Here is a 14930-nt window from a genome sequence, read left to right as displayed (position 1 = left end):
TTACAGATTAATAAATTGCCAACGGTTAAAGTTCTATTGGTACGGTTATGAACCGTCGGAATTAGTTTTATGCCACATTTATTTACAATCCATTGCCAATGGTTAACACCCCTATTGGTACCATTTTTTACCGTCTCGATAGAGTTTTATGCGACAATTCTTTGTAGGTTGTTGCTACAATTATTTTTACAACCATTTCATTCTATTGCAACGGTTGTTATATGGTAATGCATCAATTTTAAGCTATTATAATTGTTGCTCAATGTCTATTGTTGCAGTTATTACGGGGTAATGCAATAATTCTTTACTTTTTGCAACAATTAATATATACATATTGCAACGATTAATATTAGGCTATCCCAACATACATACTATTGGTTCCACATATATTATTAATTTAGCCATTGCAATACTTTTATAACATAAAATACACATAAAAAGATCATGCGAAGAAGTTATATTTCATTACCAAAATTATAATCTAAGATCCATGGTTGGGTACATATAATATCGATAAAAGCAAAATATATAAACATTTTTCAACCATTCAAAAAGGGTGAAATTAATGTACAGATGCACCACACGGTTTTCAATTTTCAGAAATAACAGATTTCCAGAACATAGGTAAAGTTAACATCAACTCAATTCAGCTCCTATGTCAAGTCTTCAGTACTACTTTCATCTCCTTCTTCGATATCATCACTGTCACGACCCAAGCCTAGGGCCTAGACGTGACATGGCGAATGAGGAACCCGAAGGAATCCCAAACAAGCCTCTCAAACTTGTCATCACACTTCATCGGTCGCGGAAGTACATTCAACATTTATTTAACGGGAAATAGGGACTAAGGGCAAACCATTTCGAAATGACATCATAGAACAAGAGTCAAGCTCATTTACAAAATACTTGTCCAACACACACCTCTACATACACAGATAGGACGGGGCCATGACATACTACCGGCTCCTCTCATAGTCAAAATACAATTGCAAGCTAAAGTCTCAAAACATAGGAGTAGGAAACATAACATAGCCCTCGAATCATTGAGGACTCACCAACAACTCGGATAAGCACCGTACTAGCCACGTGAATGGAGAGAAGGATCAAGAGTAGCTCCGGTCCCTACATGGTGACATCATGTAGGCAAAATATGCATTAGTACTTGGAATGTACTAAGTATGCGGGGTGCAACACAACAACAGACAAGGACACAATCGAAATACAAGAAATAGTTTCATAGGCATTATGAATAACAATATGATGATGCATGATCAAAGTGAAGTCAAAACATGTTTAAGTAAATCTATACTAATAGTAGATATCATATGTGTATGCATAATCCAACCAATCTATAACCCCAACTTAGGATGGGGGATGCCGTTCACACCCGGACACCCTGGTGGCAAGGTATAAACCCCTCACATGGTTGATGTTGGTCACACCCCAAGCATCCTAGGTGGTGAGATATAAACCTCTCACATGGTTGATGTTGGTCACACCCCAGTCATCCTAGGTGGTGAGATATAAACCTCTCACATGGTTGTCCGGTTCTTTTCCCCCGGACCGGGCATGGTCATGTAACACTTTATATAGGAAATTCCCATTAGGCTCTAATGCAATCTCACGTATGGAATGAACATATACACAAGCTTAGTTTGTCATCAACACATCTCTTGATTTCCATACATCTCATAACTCAAGCTTTAAAGCATCGATTCATCAATTCTCCATAGTTGGACATTTTGTCAAACACCTTGAAGGCATGTAATGGAATCAAAGAGCATGGAAAATAGGGTAGTAATTATGCAGCCAAACCAGTGAACAACCTACAACAACACCTTTTTAACATCCACAATACCACATGAAAATCTCCACATCCATTCCATATTTAGGTTCAAGTTCTAGAGTCACAACATGCTCAAAACAGTCACTTTTCATGTTTAAAATTCAATGTGCAGGAAATTATTACAAAGAACAAGACTAATTTATGAATCTTAACTTAAACCATGAATTAGTGAGTAGAATAGAGTCTAGGCACTATGGGTGGAAAGACCCATGAGTTCAACACCACATACCTTGAGTTTTTATGAAGGTCTTGAGAGTGTCTTCAATGGAAGTTTGGAACTTGGAGCAAGAGTCTCTTCAATCTTGAGGAAGGTTTTGGATTAGGGTTTTTGAGAGAACTTGAGAGAAAATGTGTCTAAGTATGGGAGAGGTGTTTTGGGAAATGTTTTAGAGATGAGAATTGAACTAATGGTATATAGGAAATAATATATGCCATTTGGAAAAATGGTCCAACACTTAGAAAAAAAAATGAGGCGGGTGAACAGTAAAAACGCTCACTGGAAATTTGCCTTTCCTGTCGGACAGATTTTACGAAAATGGGCATAACTTCTTCGTCTGAACTCCGAATGAGGTGAAACGAAGTGCGTTAGGTAGCTAAATCAAAGGGCTTTCCATGGATATGTTATTGGCCACCCAATAATTTGTGTTCTAGGAGATATGACCCTCCAAAGTAGACCCTCGAAAAAGGCTTCACTTGGAAATTTCGAATTTTGATACGGTTGCTCTAAAATTTGGGTTAGACCCATTTCCCACTCAATTTGACCCCCTAGACAAGAATATGAAGTCGGATTTTCGAAAAACGAAACAGATTTTTTATATATAGCTAAACAAGTTTCCGGTAACTTCCGAAGCACCTTTTTAAGAACTTTTTGGGTCATTTCAATATCTCCCCCTTGGGAACATTCGTCCCCGAATGTGGAAGAGACGTACAAGGCAAGACTTAGTATGAACATATCAGCCCCAACATGAATGCAAAAATTTTATTTAAACATCACTTCAAGATTTCAAAACTTAGTGTAAAGCATCCATAACTCATCAATTTAAACATATATGCAAATTAATGATTCAGGGGCTGAAATGTAAGACTCAATGGAGTACAAATGACTTAATTTAATACCTTAGGCTTGAGTGGAGTTGAATAGATAAGGATAACGTCTTTGCATGTCCGCTTCGGCCTCCCAAGTAGCACTCTCCACTTGTTGATTTCTCCAAAGCACCTTAACGGACGCCACTTCTTTGTTCCTCAACCTTTTAACTTGTCTATCTAAGATCTGAACCGGGACTTCTTCATACGTCAAATTATCTTCTACAACACCCACAACCTCAAGAGGTACAATAGCGTTAGGATCACCAACACATTTCCTCAACATCGATACATGGAATACCGGATGAACTAATTCCATCTCCTTGGGCAACCCCAACTCATAGGCTACTTTACCAACCCTTCTTATTATCTCATAAGGACCGACATACCTAGGACTTAATTTCCCCTTCTTACCAAAACGAACCACACCTTTCATTGGAGAAACTTTCAAATAAACCCAATCACCCACTTTGAATTCAAGATCCCGTCTCCTTACATCGGCATAAGACTTTTGACGACTTTGGGCTGTTTTCAAGCTCTCCCTAATCATCCTTACCTTCTCAAGAGCATCCATGACCAGATCCGGACCCAACAAGGCCACCTCTCCAACTTCAAACCACCCAATCGGTGACCTACACCGTCTACCATAAAGTGCCTCAAAAGGAGCCATACCGATACTAGAATGATAACTATTGTTGTATGCAAATTCAATCAAAGGAAGATGATCATCCCAACTACCTTTCAACTCCAATACACAAGCTCTAAGCATATCCTCCAAGCTTTGAATTGTTCTTTCGGCTTGGCCATCCGTTTGAGGGTGGAAGGCCGTGCTAAGCTTTACCTTTGTACCAAGACCCCTTTGGAATGACTTCCAAAAGTGAGAAGTGAATTGGGCACCACGATCCGAGATGATAGACAAAGGAATCCCATGCAACCTTACCAATTCATGAATGTACAACTTGGCATACTCTTCAGCCCCGTAAGTAGTTTTAATCGGTAGGAAATGAGCCGACTTTGTCATCCGATCAACCACCACCCAAACCGAATCAAAGCCTCTTCTAGCCTTGGGTAAGCCCACTACAAAATCCATGTTGATTTCTTCCCACTTCCAAGTAGGTATCTCAATGTCTTGAGTTAGGCCACCCGGCCTTTGATGTTCGGCCTTGACTTGTTGACAACTATGGCAACCCGAAACAAATTTTGCAATGTCCTTCTTCATACCGCCCCACCAATACACATCCCTCAAGTCTCTATACATCTTTGTTGACCCCGGATGAATAGAATAAAAAGAATTATGAGCCTCATCAAGGATTCTTTCCCTCACACCATCCACACAAGGAACACATAATCTACCTTGGTACCTAAGGGCACCATCTCCCCCTTGGGAGAAAACCTCCACCTTACCACTACTCACCGAAGCCTTTAATTCTACCAAAGAAGGATCAAGATCTTGCTTGACTATCACCTCATCAACCAAGGAAGACCTTGAACCATCAACAACAACTACTCCTCCACTATCCACCCCTTCTAACCTAACTCCCAATTTGGCCAACCGATGGACCTCCTTAGCCAACTCTTTACTACCTTCCTCCACATGAGCCAAGCTACCCATGGACACTCTACTGAATGCATCCGCCACCACATTAGCTTTCCCCGGATGATAGTGAACACTCATATCATAATCCTTAAGGAATTCTAACCACCTCCTTTGTCTCAAGTTAAGATCTTTTTGCGTGAACACATATTGGAGATTCTTATGGTCGGTGAAGATATCAACATGCACCCCATACAAATAATGACGCCAAATCTTTAAAGCAAAAACCACGGCGGCCAATTCAAGATCATGGGTTGGGTAATTTTTTTCATGAACCTTAAGTTGCCTAGAAGCATAGGCTATAACCTTACCACTTTGCATCAACACAAAACCCAAACCAATACGGGAAGCATCATAATAAACAACAAAACCTTCTAACCCATCCGGAAGTGACAAAATAGGAGCGGACACAAGCCTTTCTTTCAAAGTTTGGAAGCTTTACTCACACTCATCCGACCACACAAATTTAGCCTTCTTTTGAGTCAACTTAGTCATAGGAGAAGCAAGAGAAGAAAACCCTTCCACAAATCTCCTATAATAACCCGCTAAACCCAAGAAACTCCTTATATCCGACGGGGTCAAAGGTCTAGGCCAATTCCTAATAACATCGGTCTTCTTAGGATCCACCTTAATACCATCCCCCGACACCACATGGCCTAGGAAAGCAACTTCCTTCAACCAAAACTCACACTTTTCATATTTAGCATACAACTTCTCTTCCCTCAATCTTTGGAGTACAACCCTCAAGTGACCCTTGTGCTCTTCCTCACCCCGAGAATAGATCAAGATGTCATCTATAAACACCACCACAAAAGAATCAAGGTAGGGTTTGAAAACGCTATTCATCAAATCCATAAAGAGAGCCGGAGCATTAGTCAACCCAAAAGACATCACCACAAACTCATAGTGCCCATACCTAGTACGAAAGGCCGTCTTGAAAATATCACACTCCCTCACCTTCACTTGATGATACCCTGACCGAAGATCAATCTTAGAGAAGTGACTAGCCCCATGCAATTGGTCAAATAAATCGTCAATCCTTGGAAGAGGATACCTATTCTTGACGGTGACCCTATTAAGTTGTCGATAATCAATACACATTCTAAGAGACCCATCTTTCTTCTTCACAAACAAAACCGGAGTACCCCAGGGAGAATGACTAGGTCTAATAAACCCCTTCTCTAACAAATCTTTTAATTGCTCTTTCAACTCTTTCAACTCCGCCGGGGCCATACGGTAAGGGGGGATAGAAATAGGTTGAGTATCGGGAAGGAGGTCTATACCAAGATCTATCTCCCTTTCGGGAGGGACACCGGGAAGGTTTTCTGGGAAGACATCTAGAAACTCATTAACAACCGGAATAGACTCAATAGGAGGGACTTTAGACTCCACATCATTGACTCTCAGAATATGGTACAAGCACCCTTTGGAAATCAACCTATGGGCTTTAATGAAAGAAATGAATTTCCCCTTCACCACAACATCCCGACTCTCCCACTCAAGGACGGGTTCATTAGGAAATCGGAACTTGACTTTACGAGTCCTACAATCAATAGAAGCATAATATGCATGCAACCAATCCATCCCAAGAATAACATTAAAATCCACCATGTTCAACTCAACAATATCGCAAGGCAACAACTTATTCAATATGCAAACCAGACAATTTCTATACACTTTTCTAGCAACAATAGAGACACCAATGGGAGTAGATACTTCATATGACTCATGCAATAATTCCGACTCGACATGAAATTTTCTAGCAACTAAGGGGGTAACAAAGGAAAGGGTGGCACCCGGATCAATCAAAGTATAAACATCAAGATCAAAGATTTGCAACATACCGATCACCACATTCGGGGTCTCATTAACACCTTGTCTACCATGCAAAGCATAAAATCGATTGTACCTTGGGGCACCACTTTGAGAAGCACCTCTTCCCAAAGGAGTAGTGTTAGCACTTCGGGCCTTGTTGCGGATCTTGGGACACTCAAACCTCTTATGACCCACTTCTCCACATTCAAATCAAGCACCCGAACCCTTCATGCAAGGACCACCATGCTTCCTCCCACACTTAGGGCATACATCCATAGAACCCACTTCACCTCCCCCTTGAGGTCTAGGAACATTGATAGAAAATCCCCGGTTGACATGAGGGTTTCCTCGGCCTTGATGAAATCTAGCACCCTTAGGGAACCTATTCTCCAATTGGGCCCTCTTGGCCTCGTGCCCCCTTTTCTTCCTCAATTTCTCCTCCTCCATTTGCTCGGCATAAGTCATCAACCGAGACAAATCCATATCTCCAATGAGCATAGCGGACCGACACTCCTCACTAACCAAGTCGGATACACCCATCACAAATTTGTTCATCCTCGACCTAGAGTCGGCCACCAAGTGAGGTGCATACTTGGAGAGTTGGACAAATTTGAGGGCATACTCCCTCACACTCATAGCTCCTTGCTTCAAGTTCATGAACTCCACCAACTTTGCCTCCCTAAGCTCAAGAGGGAAGAACCTATTAAGGAAAGCAAGTTTAAACTCCTCCCACAACACCACATAGCCATTACCTTTCTCACCCTTTCATTGATCAAACCAAATTTGAGCAACCCCCTTGAGTTGGTAGGCCGCCAATTCCGCCTTCTCACAAGCACCAACATCCATAATGGTCAAGATTTTGCATACCTCATCGATGAACTCTTGCAGGTCCTCATCCACCTTTGAACCATGGAAGACTGGAGGGTTCATCCTCATGAAATGTCTCACCCTTTCCCCCGGGGTGGTAGTTCGAGGAGCTTGGGCTCCTTGTTGCACTTGGTTAGCTACCACTTGTGTAAGCATGGTGAGTGCATCACGGAGCTCACCATTGGTGGGTGGCTCTTCCGGTGATCGGGCCCGTCTTCCCCTCATGTTTGGCATGATGATCTAGCAATCTAAAGAACAAGCGTTAGGGAGGAATCACCTTATCGCACTCTAAGCACGACATAGAACATGAGGAAGGGAAACCTTTCCTAAAACGTTTTGTAGCCTCCCATTCATAGTCGTGGCGCGCTTCACAACCATGATTAGGACTCTACTCAACGCGGTGTGTTGGACTCTGAGGATTTAACAACCTAGTGCTCTGATACCAAGCTTGTCACGACCCAAGCCTAGGGCCTAGACGTGACATGGCGAATGAGGAACCCGAAGGAACCCCAAACAAGCCTCTCAAACTTGTCATCACACTTCATCGGTCGCGGAAGTACATTCAACATTTATTTAATGGGAAATAGGGACTAAGGGCAAACCATTTCAAAATGACATCATAGAACAAGAGTCAAGCTCATTTACAAAATACTTGTCCAACGCACACCTCTACATACACAGATAGGACGGGGCCATGACATACTATCGGCTCCCCTCATAGTCAAAATACAATTGCAAGCTAAAGTCTCAAAACATAGGAGTAGGAAACATAACATATCCCTCGAATCATTGAGGACTCACCAACAACTCGGATAAGCACCGTACTAGCCACGTGAATGGAGAGAAGGATCAAGAGTAGCTCCGGTCCCTACATGGTGACATCATGTAGGCAAAATATGCGTTAGTACTTGGAATGTACTAAGTATGCGGGGTGCAACACAACAACATACAATGACACAATCGAAATACAAGAAATAGTTTCATAGGCATTATGAATAACAATATGAGGATGCATGATCAAAGTGAAGTCAAAACATGTTTAAGTAAATCTATACTAATAGTAGATATCATATGTGTATGCATAATCCAACCAATCTATAACCCCAACTTAGGATGGTGGATGCCGTTCACACCCGGACACCCTGGTGGCAAGGTATAAACCCCTCACATGGTTGATGTTGGTCACACCCCAAGCATCCTAGGTGTTGAGATATAAACCTCTCACATGGTTGATGTTGGTCACACCCCAAGCATCCTAGGTGGTGAGATATAAACCTCTCACATGGTTGTCCGGTTCTTTTCCCCCGGACCGGGCATGGTCATGCAACACTTTATATAGGAAATTTCCATTAGGCTCTAATGCAATCTCACGTATGGAATGAACATATACACAAGCTTAGTTTGTCATCAACACATCTCTGGATTTCCATACATCTCATAACTCAAGCTTTAAAGCATGGATTCATCAATTCTCCATAGTTGGACATTTTGTCAAACACCTTGAAGACATGTAATGGAATCAAAGAGCATGGAAAATAGGGTAGTAATTATGCAGCCAAACCAGTGAACAACCTACAACAACACCTTTTTAACACCCACAATACCACATGAAAATCTCCACATCCATTCCATATTTAGGTTCAAGTTCTAGAGTCACAACATGCTCAAAACAATCACTTTTCATGTTTAAAATTCAATGTGCAGGAAATTATTACAAAGAACAAGACTAATTTATGAATCTTAACTTAAACCATGAATTAGTGAGTAGAATAGAGTCTAGGCACTATGGGTGGAAGGACCCATGAGTTCAACACCACATACCTTGAGTTTTTATGAAGGTCTTGAGAGTGTCTTCAATGGAAGCTTGGAACTTGGAGCAAGAGTCTCTTCAATCTTGAGGAAGGTTTTGGATTAGGGTTCTTGAGAGAACTTGAGAGAAAATGTGTCTAAGTATGGGAGAGGTGTTTTGGGAAATGTTTTAGAGATGGAAATTGAACTAATGGTATATAGGAAATAACATATGCCCTTTGGAAAAATGGTCCAACACTTAGAAAAAAAAATGAGGCGGGTGAACAGTAAAAACGCTCACTGGAAATTTGCCTTTCCTGCCGGACAGATTTTACGAAAATGGGCATAACTTCTTCGTCCGAACTCCGAATAAGGTGAAACGAAGTGCGTTAGGTATCTAATTCAAAGGGCTTTGCATGGATATGTTATTGGCCACCCAATAATTTGTGTTCTAGGAGATATGACCCTCCAAAGTAGACCCTCGAAAAAGGCTTCACTTGGAAATTTCGAATTTTGATACGGTTGCTCTAAAATTTGGGTTAGACCCATTTCCCACTCAATTTGACCCCCTAAAGAAGAATATGAAGTTTGATTGTCGTAAAATGAAACAGATTTTTTATATATAGCTAAACAAGTTTCCGGTAACTTCCGAAGCACATTTTTAAGAACTTTTTGGGTCATTTCAATCACCTACATACAATTAATGAAAATACAAAATAATTTAGCAATTTTGTTGCAAAAGTTCAATGACTTCAATGATATATTTTAAAGTTATCACTCTATATCTACAACAAGCATATAAATTCAATAAGCTTCAAATGACATTAAAAAATAGTATAATTGCAGAAGATATTTGCAGACTGCTTCTGGGAATTATTCCATCACTCCTAGTTCAATTCAACAATTACTCAAAACTAATATATTCCTCACTATGAAAGTCTTAATATATTTACAACAAGAAGAATAATGACTAACAGTAAAGCTATTTTCTAACTAACAGAAGAATAATGACCCAACTGCAAGAGCAATCAGAATAGTCCACATACAGGAGAAACATTGGGTTCAAATTGGAGTGTGTAGAACTTGTTATGCATGGTGAATCCCCTGTAATTGAGATTGAATTAGAGGATATTAGTTCAGAAATTGCCTATTGGAAGACTGCAGTAGCGTGTTATGTGTTGGGATCCCATCCCCCATTTGAAGTGCTGAAAGGATTCATACACAGGCTTTGGTCCAAGCTAGGAATTAACAAAGTGGCGATGCTCAAGAATGGTATTGTTATAGTTCGATTTGACACTGAAGTAGGGAAGCAAGAGGTGTTGCAAGGTGGCATATACCACTTTGACAACAAACCATTTATAGTGAAGGCATGGAATCCTGATATGGAATTTACGAGGGAAGAACTACGCATTGTACCTATTTGGATCAAGCTTCCTGGTCTTGATTTTAAGTACTGGAGTCCGAAAGGACTTAGTAAGATTGGTAGTTTGGTTGGGAAACTTCTAATGGTGGACCATAATACTGAAAGAAAAGTAGGACTGAACTTTGTGAGGCTACTAGTTGAAGTTGAAATGGACACAATGCTGCCAGAGGTGATCCTGTTCAGGTCGAAGAAGGGTAATTTGATAGAGCAGAAGGTGTTGTATGATTGGAAGCCAACGTTGTGTAAGGTTTGTGATAAATATGGCCATTCAGAAGTGAACTATAGGAAGAAGAATACAACTCCGGGCACAAAAAGGGACGAACTGGAAGGAATGGCGACTCGAGTTGGCCAAGATATCCAACCTTCAATTGAAGGAATCATTGTTCAAGAGAAAATATCATCTCCAACAAGTGCGTTGGATCCTCACAAGGCGGACATATTAGATGAGTCTCAGAATAAGAGTGCAACTAATGTTTGGGTCACACCTCTAAAACCACTGAGTCTCAAAGTAAGCAGCCACTACATGTAAAGAGTAAAAACAATTTTCAGGTACTGAACAAAGAGGGTAAGAGTAAGAAGGCTATCAGTAACAGTGAAGGAATAGTGGGAGGCCATCCTAATCCCAACATTGGGAATGGATAGTTGTCTTTGTTGGAATGTGAGGGGCTCAATGGCCCTAATAAACAAAAGGAGGTGAAACTCCTTTGTAATACTGAAAAAATTGGGCTGGTAGGGTTACTGGAAACAAAAATACAAGTAGGGAAGATTGATTTGATAGCTCAGAAGATGTTTGCTGGTTGGCCGTTCATTACTAATCTTGCTTCTCATTACAATGGTAGGATTTGGAAAGCTTGGAGGCCGGATTACTATACAATTACACTAATAGAGGCAACATCTCAGTTGATTACTTGCAAAGTGAGAAGTATTTCTCTGCAACAGAGATTTATCATGACAATGGTTTACGCCTATAATACAAAGTAAGGCAGGAAAGAGTTACGGGATTCTCTTATGGCTTACAACGTCGTTTGTCAAATACCTTGGATGATCCTAGGTGTATCGGCCCCTTGTTTGTTTATGGTATTTTATAGTTTACCAAAAAACATAAATGTTACAGCAGTCCAACATACATTAAAATGCTACAACGAGAAAAAAAAGGGAGATCTCCTAAAACAGTGGTTTATAGAATGATGCTAGCTGATACTTAATAACTCATAGCCGACGAGGTTGATCCTAGAACATACTCAGCTAACCAAATGGCCGACAAGGCCACAATCAGAAGAAATAGGCAATAACAAATCAACAAGACTTTACTCAATAGTCCCTTATAACATAAATGTTACAGCAGTCCATCAGACATTAAAATGGTACAACAAGAAAAAAAAGGGACATCTCCTAAAACAGTGGTATATAGAATGATGTTAGCTGATACTTAATAACTCATAGCTGACGAGGTTGATCCTAGAAAATACTCAGCTAACTAAATGGCCGACAAGGCCATAATCAGAATAAATAGCCGACAAGGCCACAATCAGAATAAATAGCAGACAAGGCCACAATCAGAATAAATAGTCGACAAGGCCACAATCAGAATAAATAGCCAACAAGGCCACAATCAGAATAAATAGCCGACAAGGCCACAATCAGAATAAATAGCCGACAAGGCCACAATCAAAATAAATAGCCGACAAGGCCACAATCAGAATAAATAGCGACAAACCTTGCTCGGCTGTTTGAGCAGAAGTAGCTTCTCTTGGGGAAGGAACAGACAATGCTGCTAGTATGTTAGGATCAATTAATCCTGCATGCTGAAGTTGTGCAACTACATCTGCAATAACTTCTTGTTGCATAGTTCTCCTTTGTTCTTCCATTTGTTTCTCCATTTTTTGCATCCTTTCTTGCATTTGTTGCACTATATCATTTGTTTCATTCAAAGTTGGTTCAAAATTGTCAATTTTCTTTTTCAAAGTTGTCTTTGTAACCCCCACTCCATATAGTCTTAGACGTCCGAGATGTTCTGGACCCATGACGGCTGAAAATGCATCAACAGATTGACCATTTGTGCTCATTTGCTTTTCAATTTCCTCCATTTCAGCCTAACAAAGCATATCCAACAAGCATTCTTGTAAATTCAAATTTAGAATAAATAATTGGTCTCAGTAAAAAAAAAATATTGACAATATTCGTACAATTTTACTAGTTGTGTTCTCATTCGATGCCTTGTACAAACGACCAGGTTTTCTTCTTCTTGTGACCACAACGAGCTCCTTAGCGGATACAAATTCCTTTTCTTTTTCCTAGTCACATAAAAATAGATATCAGGAGTTGCTTAAATGATAGGTTAAGACTAGATAATAAATAAGAGAACACACCAATTTACTACGGATTAAAGCAAAACTCTTTTTGCCTGCTGTGTGTGGATTCATCACCTTTTTCCGGTTCTTAGTATTTGTTTCAGACATTTTCTGCAAATAAATGAATCAATAATAACCAAAGGCATATGGGTGCTACATAATGTACTAGACGAGGTCAATGTCTCAATATTTCTTTTTTAACAAATCCAAGTAAAGAATATGCTTTGTAAGTATGAATGTTATGAAGCTAAAACCAATCTGCAGACCTTAGTTTTGTAAGTTTAAAAGCTTGATTCATAACATCATCAAACATAAATAGAATATGAGTCAAACAAGTGAAAACTTACAACCCAATAACCATAACATTGTTAGAAAGCTTAGCTTACAGTTGCATAAATATGCCAACATTGAAGTCTCTCTTTAAGGTACTCATAACAATTTGTCAACTTTTTATTCAAACCAATTTAGTGAGTAAAACAGGTTAGCACCCCTTAAGATTAGTCATGAGTATGTTTTAAATCATGAGTCAAAAGCACCTAAAAACAGTTTATCCAAAAGGGCACTTAGTTTAGTGAAACCTTGATGCAAATTTCAGCGATCAAACTTAACTAATAAATAAGTTCTTAAGATTTTTTCTTTTTGAGTAAAGAGTTGAACAGGTGACTTTTTATCCTATTACATTTGTATCTTATCAACTTCTAACTGAAATTATTGAGTTTAAACTAAAATAAATAAGAAAAACAATTAGGAACATAAAACTTTGGTTGTTAATCTTAGCTATACAGTGGTGAGATAAGCATAAAAATCTCACTCAATGAACATTCTCTAAGATTGGAGAAAAATCCTCCGTTTTAGTTGTGACTACCAAACTGGAGGAAGTAACAAGCTGCAACAATATTGCAACAGAGAAGAGAAAGTTAAAGAAAAATAAAATTGCAGCAACAACTATTTCACAAAAGAGATCAGGAGAAGAATAAGCTGGATGTTTCATATTCTGAACTACATTTTACCTTGAATTTCTCAAACTTCCAATATTTAAGGAGCTCTCTAAACTGACATTCTGGAATATGACCAGGCTTTTTTGCCATTCGAATTTCATCATTGTCATATGGATCGTAATAATTTATCTTCAAGTCACTTCTATGCCTTCTCCAAGCCTCTCGAATTGTTACCAAAGCCCAATCTTTTGCAGCTTCAGGAATAATGTAATTCTCCTACAATTTGGTGTCATTCAGTTCGCCAATTGAAGTAAAATAATTCTACAAGAAATTAAATATTGCAAACTCCAAACCTTAGTATAATCCCATAAATCCTTTTTAGTAACCATGCTCCTCCAATCAAATATATCAAATGGGCAAAGAGTCGCATTTCTTGCCAATGTACCTAGGAAGCTACTTAACTCTGTCACAACGTCCTCAGTAGGACCAACTGGTTGATTTAGCCTATTCAATAAGATCAATTTACGCTCTTTTCGTGCATGTACATTATGCATTTGCGTTTGACCTCTTGTGTTTTTACTGGAAACACCTTCAGCTATAAGAAAATATAAGAAATTAGAATTCATAGATGAATTTAGTAAGTTTCTAAGTTTATATGTTACATTGTTCTTCAGGTTGTTCACCAGTTGGAGGAGTGACAGAGTTCATTTGCACTTGATCCTCTATAGGTTGCTGCTCAAGAGGTTGCTCACGAGGCTGCTCAAGAGGCTGTTCACGAGACTGCTCCTCTACAGATTGTCCATTAGCTTCAGATTGTGGTGCTACTGGTTGTTGTTCAATTAATTTAAGCAGCTGTCCTTTCTCTGACTCTATAGCTTGAAAAGTTTCATTTGTTGTCAATAGACGTCGTTTTTTATTTGCCAAGAATGATAATGATCCAGGTTTAGCATATGTCTTATTTTTTGCTCTTTTGTTTCTTTTTGAAGACTCTTGTTGACTCATGACTATCCAAATCTGTGTAAAAATAAGACAGAAGAAGCCTCTTAGTGCAGAATTTTCAGATGTGAATAACAAAAACAATGAAAGTGAGAAGAACAAACAACAATAGGATCTGTACTAATATATCTATAGTACCAACATTAGCAAAAAAATATTTCAAAACAAATAAGCAGAAATCAAGCAACTAGCAGTAGCAAATAAATAGAAATCTAAATAGAGTCCAATC

At 39.3% G+C, this 14930-nt stretch overlaps 1 protein-coding gene across 1 annotated transcript; it reads right to left on the bottom strand.

The window, feature by feature from the left end:
• Window positions 1–627: 627 nt before the first annotated feature.
• LOC125814889 (uncharacterized) lies at window positions 628–14707 on the bottom strand. The gene is made up of 7 exons (XM_049494341.1): window positions 14368–14707; window positions 14059–14300; window positions 13778–13981; window positions 12786–12878; window positions 12602–12710; window positions 12130–12319; window positions 628–702 (listed from the first exon to the last, which is right to left on the bottom strand). Exons 1-7 carry the CDS (start codon window positions 14705–14707, stop codon window positions 654–656), a joined length of 1227 nt encoding a protein of 408 aa, XP_049350298.1. The 3' UTR covers window positions 628–653.
• Window positions 14708–14930: the final 223 nt, after the last annotated feature.

The sequence above is a fragment of the Solanum verrucosum genome, unplaced genomic scaffold, assembly GCF_900185275.1.
Source record: "Solanum verrucosum unplaced genomic scaffold, falcon-dt-bn FXZP01000266.1, whole genome shotgun sequence".
In the NCBI taxonomy this organism is placed as follows: domain Eukaryota; kingdom Viridiplantae; phylum Streptophyta; class Magnoliopsida; order Solanales; family Solanaceae; genus Solanum; species Solanum verrucosum.
The sequence above is the reverse complement of the archived record's forward strand: the minus strand, read 5'-3'. Positions and strand labels throughout refer to the sequence as shown.